At 29.0% G+C, this 10,016-nt stretch overlaps 1 protein-coding gene and 1 long non-coding RNA gene across 2 annotated transcripts; both read right to left on the bottom strand.

The window, feature by feature from the left end:
• LOC109330283 (protein DEHYDRATION-INDUCED 19 homolog 4-like) lies at window positions 80–3,021 on the bottom strand. The gene is made up of 5 exons (XM_019564426.1): window positions 2,858–3,021; window positions 2,618–2,763; window positions 1,797–1,874; window positions 827–1,086; window positions 80–536 (listed from the first exon to the last, which is right to left on the bottom strand). Exons 1-5 carry the CDS (start codon window positions 2,922–2,924, stop codon window positions 434–436), a joined length of 654 nt encoding a protein of 217 aa, XP_019419971.1. The 5' UTR covers window positions 2,925–3,021; the 3' UTR covers window positions 80–433.
• LOC109330284 lies at window positions 1,210–1,788 on the bottom strand. The gene is made up of 2 exons (XR_002105652.1): window positions 1,658–1,788; window positions 1,210–1,482 (listed from the first exon to the last, which is right to left on the bottom strand). It is a non-coding gene; the product is annotated as an uncharacterized LOC109330284 (long non-coding RNA).

The following is a 10,016-nucleotide window of genomic DNA, read 5'->3' on the forward strand; positions in this document are numbered from 1 at the left end:
CACCTTATTTGAATATGATTTAGAACTTGGAAGGAATAAAAATTATAAGAAGTGGTTATTGTAATAAATATGAAACAAATATAGTAACAGACTAGTTACATAGAATACATAATACTTTACTAGTTAGCTTATAAGTAATTTGTTATGAATTAACTTGCATACAAAATGCTCTGGATAGATAAAAAGCTTAAAGAGAAACATAATTCCACTCTATACTTGTAACATGAATTTTATTCCCATAGGATACTTGTAACTAGCATAAAGCATAAGGAACATAACAAAGGTTCTTCATCTTTGCATATTATGAACATAATTCTAGACATTACATATATATTTCTCTAATCTAGCTACTGCAACTTTGCATCACTCATAAACTTCTCTTCTTGCTTATAGCTCCTGCACCTAATTCAATAATGGCATAGAAGCTACACTCTCATAAGTCATCATCAAGAATTGTGGACAGAAGCAGCCCTTGCACAAACTCTAACCTTCTAGCCTTCTCCTCTTGATCCTTATCTGACAGCTGTTCGGTTTTTCTGTAACAATACACTATCATCAGTACTAGAATGGACTTAAGTTCTGGACTGGTTCTCAATGACACAAAAAAGATAGCCGATAAAGCGGGTATGAGAAGATACTAAAATGATCGTATTGGACGTAGCATACAAACATGAAAACAAGCAATCACTCTGGCACTACATTTAGTTTTTCAATAATAAATACCTACGCATACATCCAATACTATGATTTTCATATACATAAACCTAGATTGCCCATTTCTTTCTCTAACAAAGAAAGCTTAATCAAACAATATCAATACTCGCACCTTTCCAAGAAGTTGTCTTTGGAGCTTTCTTTTGCTAAGGTAGCTTCAACGGATGGACAAGGTTGTGCACTTGAAGATTCATCAACTGCAGTTGGGTTAAAAATGAATGAAGAAAGAAGAGGATCAGGTTCGGAATTGGGGGAAGCAGTGTATGAAGACCCTCCGAGAAGGGATTGCAAGGATCCTTCTCTCAATTCTCTTCTCAATATAGAAAATGTTGAACTAGAGCCTCCTTTCCTGACCCTCCTTTTGCGCTGCACGTACTTTTTGGTTATGGAAAATTTTGAAATCTACAGTGTGAGACTGGCAGAGTTATAGTAACAAACCAAGTAATCCAAAACATATGGCCAAAAAATAGTACTTAGAATGTATAGTTATGTGCATATATAAAATGCGTTTACCTGACACAATGAGCTGTTTTATGTACATAATTACATTCATAACAGAAACAGAAAGTTTAAAATCATATGGAAAGAACAGAATCTACAGGGTCTAGGAAAAGAACACATTATACTGTCATTTAATAATGCTAACTAAACTCAGTGGAATATATCCACACAATGATTAGCTACAATAGGTAAATTGATCACATAAAGCAAGGCAAATAACTAATTATTGATTTCAAATAGACTAACAACATGCTTACTAAACAGGAACTACTTGAGTATTCTGGTTCAATGAAATCTATGATACTCTGCATGCGACAAAAAATTATACAGATGGGTGAAATGTAACTTTTCGGCATAACATTTCACTATTTCAGACCCCTTTTCTGGAGAGAGTAGTATGTCACATGAAACTTAGTGAGTGTTAAACAATTCAAATGCCTACTTAAATTATCAAATACCTGCACTAGAGTGAAACCTTGATCCACAACTAATAATTTTGACCTCAAAGGATCTCACTTTAAAAGAAATTGAAACACCAAAAATAACAAAAATAAAAAAACACCAACTTGCAAAAAGGATATTTTTAAAAAATTCCCATGCTGCATCGTAATGTGACTGACGAGATCCATCCCCACCTTTTTTCCACAAACCGGACACACCTGAAAATATAAGCAGTACATAAACAATTAAAAACAAAGGAAAAAGCACTTCAGATAATAAATATTTCTTAGAAGTTGGGGGAAAACACTCCTTCCCACAAATAACAAGCACCATAAACATAGGCTTGTGTACAAAAAGTAACAAACTTGGACAAGAACTCATTCTTTTACCAAGTATACCCCATAGGGACTCCACTCATCTAGTGGTCATCCTCACACACAAACTGGACCACTTCTCAAACTCTATTATCAACAATCCACAAGTTGTAAGAACTAAGAATACAATCCACACAACCACATTACTTCTCATTACTCATTAGTTGGTAGCACTTTTGTTCTAAATAAAGGGCGACCCAGTACACAGGACTTCCACCTGGTGAGGTCTGAGATGGTAAATATACACGGTCTTACTCTCACAAGCGAAGAGACTGTTTACAGGAATTGAACCCATGACCTCCATGAAACAGGACAAACAACCTTAAAGTTGCACCAAGGCTCACCTATACTTTTGTTCTACAAGGAAACAAAATAAAATTTTCCAGTGGTCCTCCCTTTATATGCTTTAATCCATTAAATACTTAACCTCTTGGAGATAATAGAGGAATATACACAATAATTGCTTGTCATCATCATATCCATACTTCTTACAATAAATCAGGTAAAAAAATATAAAGGGCTAGAATTTTCAATAGTGAAATAAAATGATAAAGTTTCAAAATTTATAAATGAAAAAAGGAAAATACCCCATTTTTGGCTTCAAGAGGGTGATCCTCATCAATGTGGAAACAAAGGCCAACGACGTCGTAATCCTCCGCACAAAAGGGGCAGAGGAACTCCGCCCTGAGATCATCGCCGCCGTCTAAATCCTCATGCCCACCCAGATACAGATCTGCAATAACAAAAACAACAACAACACACATCAATTAAAAAAACCGTAACTTGAAACAAATGAAAAATTGAATTAAAGAGAAGAAAGAACGAACCAGATCGAGAATGATACCGTCGTGAGGAATTAGAAAGACGAGCAGAAATCCAGGAATCGGAGTCCATATTATTGGGAATGAATGGTTCGTCAACGATGAATGATAAAACCCTAAGATGAAGAGAGAGAAGTGAAGAGAGAGAAAGAGAAAATCCTTCGAGTGTTGTCTTGTCTTCAATTTCTGTTCTGTTCTTTTATTATTTGTTTTGCATGGAAAACGTGACACGTGTTTATTGTCTAATTTCGGAAATACCCTTAACTACTTTTTCTGGCAAAAACCATTTCCAACGCGGGAATCTAACTGGCTTATATATTTTTTTTGTATTAATTTACAAAACACTTTATTTTGTAAGAACTCGAATCAAATAAAAACTTACATGAAGATACATATAATACGTCATATTTAGATACAAGCACATTTATACTTATTAGGGCTATTATTTATAATTAAATTTTAATTAAAATTAAACATCTAATATGTTGGTAAAGTTTAATTGGTCATCTCCATATGTATACATATGTTTTCTTCACATCTTTATCAAACATTTTATGAGTTTTAGTTCAAAATAAGAAACCGTTGGCCATTATTTTTGAAGATGATATAACTCTTTACAACTTTACATATCAAAATTGAAAGATTCTTGTTTTGCTTTGACATACTTGTGTGCTTCTTTAGATAAGAACATATAAGTCCTCTTCTTGGTGGGAGTGGAGTGCTTAAAAAGCATACCTAATTCTTCACTAGTAGTTTAATTCTCATATATTTACAGAACTTACTAATATATATAATACGAGTAATATATGTACTGTTAGTGTATAGATTTATATACATGTAGTGTATCATTCATTTGTATTATTATTTTTGAATAATGAATGATGATTAAACATGAATGACGAATGATATCGTAACAGTATATAAAACTCATACATTGTCAATGGGCTAACTTATAACAGATTTGAGAGACTTACAACGATTCATCCATTCCCATTACATTACATTACATTTTAGAACAATCCAATCATATACAAAATAGTACTTAATAATCTATACTGTATATAAAGCCAAAACATGGTGTAACCACCATCATGATATAATTTATATATTTCTATTTTGCCCTTCACATTATTTATTTTTTACAAAAAAACCATATAATCCTAATTAATCATCACTAACATATTAATTAACCACATCCCTCACATTAAACTATACATCATCATAAACACACAAAAATTATAATATAAAATACACTGAACAAATATATTCTAATTATAAAAATGAAATATATAATACCATGCAATATTGTTCGGCAGACACGAAGTAGCTGTTAACACTAGTATCATATAATGGTGTATTAGCATAAGTCCTACATAACAAAGAATTCTGTATGTAAAATTGGGTCAATTTCTGATGTGTTAAGATTTGAGTTTATCTCCCTTTCTTGTAGTATAGGACTGGTTGCTGGCCCAAGCCCAATGCTCACAAAATCTGTCAAATCAACAAAATTGTGTATAATCACACTGATTACCCTGGTTTATTAGGTTCTCTTACTTAATCATGACGCTTTAAGAAATTTATATTCAGATCTAATAATATTATTAAAATATTAGAAATTTTAAAATGGTTAAATAAACATTTCCTCCCTATATTTGGACCTTATATATTTTTCTTTCTTTCTTATCAAAACTACAAACCTTATTAGGCTAAGTACTTTATAGTTTTCTACTTATGTTATTAAGGTATTACTTTTTATTTTCTATTTAGATTGAATCTTATAATTTCATATCATTAAGATATTGAGTCACTCATAAAAAAAATCAAACTAATAAAATTATCAATCCAAATAAAGTAAAATTAAAGTGAATAAAAATTATTTAAACCAAACTTAAATTTAAAATGCAAATTAGTATAGTTTTTACTACTTCTAACTGAGTTCCACATAAATTATGAGATTGGTACTAATCTATCTTGACGCAAAACGTGTAAAGATGCTATATATGTACAGTAATATGCTTACATAATTGGATCTATTGTCTATTGGCCCCACATAATATTTCTTGACAGTTTATGACTCTACATTAATTAATTTTTCATTGAGTTGCATGATGTACCCGTTAACATTAAATAAGGATTTAATATATATATATATATATATATATATATGAACCTGTATTATTGTTTTTTACTCTGCAACATATCATAACATTGAGAGTCATAAGGTAGTCTGATGGTGAAGATAGTGGTCGTAAGGAATGGAGTGCAGGATATTGTGATTCGAGTCCCGCCATCAACCAAAAATGGGAGTTATAAGGTAGTTAGATGATATGGTATAAGAGGTTGAATGTGGAGTCTCACCCACAACAACAATTGCCGATAAAAAACATATCATTCATCATTCATATGTTAGTTATTGTTGACTGTCAAACAAAAGTAATCTAAATCAATAATAAATAATGTACCATCAATATAAAAAAATTTACGCTAACAATATGTAGATATTAAACTCTTAAAATAATATATCTTCATTGTTTTAGACACCATTTTGCACATCTTTTTGGGCCTTTTTATGAAAGCAACTTGTCCTAGATTAATACATTGTATCAATTATTGTGTCGTAGAAGTAACATGACTAACATGTAAATGCTGTAATGCAAATCCAGCATGTCGCGATAGTTTATTCTTGTCTTACAATAAGTTCTATTCATCACCAGCAATAAATTATAGTGGTCTATTAACATAAGGTCCATTAAATCTCTAAAATAGCAAAAAAAATTAAGAGTTCGATTCCTTAGCAATACTTATCGGAGGAAGAATCATATATCCTAAAAATGATTAATTACTTATTCATAAGGTAAGATGATACATTTGGTAATATTATCTATAAAAATATATTATCATAATTATATTAAGCAAATGCTCTTTCACCTGGCTTCATGCACACCAACATTTCTTTTTATCCCTTTAATCACTTTTTTCTTCACTAAAATGCAACAAAAAACTTCTATCCACAGTAATCTCTTAATGAAATCTTAGAACAATCTAACAGTGTTCTATTTTTAATTAGTATGTAAAAATTAATCTTTGGTTGAATTCAAAACATCTCCACTAATTTATATCTTTGTTTATGATTATATATATTATCACCATAAATAAAATAATTAGTTTAGTGTCAAACTATTTTGCGGAAGTGTTATTATTTTTAAATATATTCTTTTTACCTTCGAACCTTAAGGATAATATAATTTAGTTTGGAAAAAAAAAACTAGTAATAAATTATTATATTATGAAAAGGACGTGTATGAGAAGCGCACGGACGTTAATGTGGGCCCCATTATATTTGCAGTGATAACTGATAAGAAAGATTAGGGTCCTACCCTACAATGTGGTCCCATGCATGCATACTAGGACATCTGCACCCGTTTGACTTTTTTTTACAGCGGTACATTAGGTCAACTATAAAAATAACAATGAATAGCTTAATTATATTGTTTGATTAAATTTAAAGTAACATTTTATAGAATATATCTACTTATTTAAAGTTGTTGAATAAATAATAATATATGCTACTTATTTGTTTAAGTAGAAGTGAAATAATGATTGAATAATTGAGAGGATACATATTGCTCATTAATAAATCTTTAGATATTCTATTGCTATTGCAACTCTGTTTTTTACTCTAAAATGAGTTTTCACTTTAGATTAACAAAATGGAAAGAAAAAAATAGTTAATTTTTGCAAGGAGTTGCTATGCATTTGATATGTTTTTTATTCTATCAATAGTATTCTCTCATATTTTTTAGCAATGAATTCCAAAAATTGAATCATCAATCTTAATCTTGAGATTGAGTGAGATCGTACACCACTAAATCAACGCATAATTAATATACAAATTTGATTCAAAGAATTTTAAATTAATATCTTATTGTTAATTTACATCATAGATATTTAACAAAATTTTAAATTAATTAGATATCGACTATCTAAAATAAACTTCACCTTTTATTCATATCAACTTGAAATACACATTATAATTGTTCACCTCTTTTTTAAGATATATATACTCTTGTACAATCCTAAATCCTCCAATACATAAAATGTGTCATAATATTATAATGTCTGAAACAAATTATAACCTGATATTTTTGTTGTGAATTGAGTAAAAATAATTGATGAAGCCATGACATCATCTTCTGATGTGGACCTATTCCATGATTCAGTTGAATGGGTCCTATCTTAATTCGTTCTAAGCTGTCATATAGCTGGATCATGCTGTAAATTCACCATCATGTATTATTTTTGAGTAATACTACAACTCACTACTTAGTTCATTACATTTATTTTTTATAATATTTAAAACATCCTCAATAAATAGTGCCCTAAAATTGTTTTGTTCCTCCTTATTACTATTTAATCAAATCAAATAAAGTGGAACTCAATGTGAAATGAAATCTAATAATAACATTAATATATTGATAGATTACTTGGAATAATAATAGGGAAATTAATTAATATATCAATTTATATTTTTCGGGTGTGTAGCTATATTTCCTAATAAGTATTGTTCCTAGAAATCAAACATTTGATATTTTCGTCTTTCCGTAGATATAGTATGACATTTACCACTAAATCAACATCTAATAATATATATTTCATGCCTCTTATTTCATTTGACTTATCTAATATATTATTCATAACTTTTAAGACTTGTTATATATATTATATTAAACATATCTCTAACTTATGTTAACTATAATAAAATCTTGATATGAAATGATGATTTTTGGGATATAAATGTGTTGGGAAAAGGCAAAGCAAAAGCCAAGATAAGAGTGTGGCAGTGACAGTTTGAACTTTGAAGCTTAAAGATAGTTTGTTTGTTTACTTCAGTGCTTTGTTGTGTTGTGCTGCTTCACTAAGCAATTTCCACTTTTTCAGTGTAAAGTGTTTCTTATGTGCTCTTATTTTATTTATATTCATCGTAACACATAAAACTTTACCAAACGAATATACATTTTGCATAATGAATGCTTCTTTTCGCTATGCTTCACTGCTTTTCTTGCATTAAAAATATATAAACACAATATTATATATTTTTACTCTATATTCGATTTATCATGCGTGGCTTCTCTAGTTTTACATATTAGTTTTTCTACTATTATTGGTTCATTTCAGATAGTTTCAAATTTCAATTCTAAGGACTACTAAAAAGTATTATTTAAGGGTAATTTGAATTATTCGTGGAGTAAAAGATGCTGCAGAAGGAACATGACAAAATTAGGATAAGAGATGAAGGGTTATTGTATTAAGGGTAATTTTGGTCACTAAATAAATTTATATAATTATTTTCTTTAATTGCAATTTCAATGAAATTTTCAATATTATTTTTGTGTATAAGGCTAAAAATAGATTTCGTATGAATTAAACCTCAAACATACTCATAACTACATGAAGAACAATATAATTATACTATTATATAATTTTATTTTGGCTCCTCTTAATTCTTTTTCAAACTTTGTCTTTATATTTGGATAAGGTATAGTCTTTAAATTATTATTTTTAACTAGCTTTGCCTTTAAAATATGAGCAAATCCTCACCTTTAATAATGAGTATGAATTTTGCATATTCTATGCACCTTGCTAATTCCCAGTTCCTTTGTTTCTCTAAATATGAATTTGGTTAATAACCATTCTCATTCTGAGAGAAATATTTGTGATCAGAAAATAATAAAATTTTCTTAAAAGCCAAAGGTAGACCAAATTTACATAATTTTAATTTCTAATTCCGAGACAATTATTATTATTATTATTATCTGGTGGCAGAAAATACAGAGTAACAAACACTAAATCTAAAAGTGCACGTATTTTGAGAGTAGAAAACGAAAGAACAACATAAGATAAGGAGGTAACGGGATCATCTGTCACTAAAAAGTTTATATCCTATGTCCCAAATTAATTAGTGTTTGTCAACAAGTTAAAAATAATATTTTATTTTATTAAAATAATATATTACATCCATATATAGATATAAGTGGAATGAGACATGAATGAAGACACTAAGTTGAGACAGGTGATCCTTATCGAGAAAAGAAAAACTTATCTAAAGTAACTAGAGCCACGTGTTAGCTCAGGGAAATTCACATATGAGAAACCAATCAAAAATAAGAAAAATTGAAAGTAAATGAAAAAGTGGAGAAAAAACATAATACAAACAAAAGAGTCAGAGTACACACTGCACATAGTGCAAATGATTATCATCCAATTCTAATGTTCTTTCACAATTCAAAATCAAAACTGGTTTCAACAAATCCTTCTAATTGAAATTAAAATCCGTAATAATCCTAATAGTATGATTCCGAGTTGAGTTTTGAAAGAGATAAAATAAAAAAAGAAGACTTCAAAATCATTTCATAAGTATATTTCATAGATATTAATTTTTCACTTTTTATTCATTCCTGTTTAAAATTCAAGTAAACAAATTATAAAGCGAATGAAAAATAAATATTAGAACTTGGAATATTTGAAATGGTCACTCTTGGTACATGGAATTGGAAAAGGTAAAACCATCCCACATTCATTGTGCTAGCTACCATGGCACCATTGAAATATCAATTTGGCACACAATGCTACCTTATAACTTATTTTTGTTGCATTAAATTGCAAGGAACAAAAGTTGCCAACTTCCTAATGCATGAAGATAAATATAGAAGATCTTTGTCAACATTAATATTCTTTATTAATCAAGTCTTAGTTAACTTCTTATTGAAATATTATTTTTAATCGAGTCTCTTCAAACTTCTTGTTAATACTTAACATTTTACACCAATATTGTTTCGTACGTAACCTATCAAGCATTACACACACATTAATCATTAATCAAATTTATCCAAACTAGTATTTTTCATATATAAGCAATCTTGATAACACTCAAAGTAATAAATTACATATATAAAGTTTTTATTAAGGGATATATAAAGTTTATTTTCAAGTAACTGTATATATATATATATTATGATTTATATTTTATACATGTTAGCTATTAATTTTGTTCTATATAACATATGTAAATATCTCTCACCTATAAAGTTCCTCTTCCATCTTTAATATCAAAATTAAAAAATCTATAATACCAAATTCATTACCTCAATGCACAACATAAAATAGT

Source organism: Lupinus angustifolius, chromosome LG16, assembly GCF_001865875.1.
Source record: "Lupinus angustifolius cultivar Tanjil chromosome LG16, LupAngTanjil_v1.0, whole genome shotgun sequence".
Taxonomy (NCBI): Eukaryota; Viridiplantae; Streptophyta; class Magnoliopsida; order Fabales; family Fabaceae; genus Lupinus; species Lupinus angustifolius.

Bases quoted from the DNA above. Each gene is read 5' to 3' on its own strand.
- LOC109330283 (XM_019564426.1), bottom strand. From the start codon at position 2,924: ATGGACTCCGATTCCTGGATTTCTGCTCGTCTTTCTAATTCCTCACGA. The intron at 2,764-2,857 runs GTTCGTTCTTTC...TTGTTATTGCAG, and splicing joins ACGGTATCATTCTCGATCTG to ATCTGTATCTGGGTGGGCAT. The intron at 537-826 runs GTGCGAGTATTG...GTATTGTTACAG, and splicing joins AAAGACAACTTCTTGGAAAG to AAAAACCGAACAGCTGTCAG.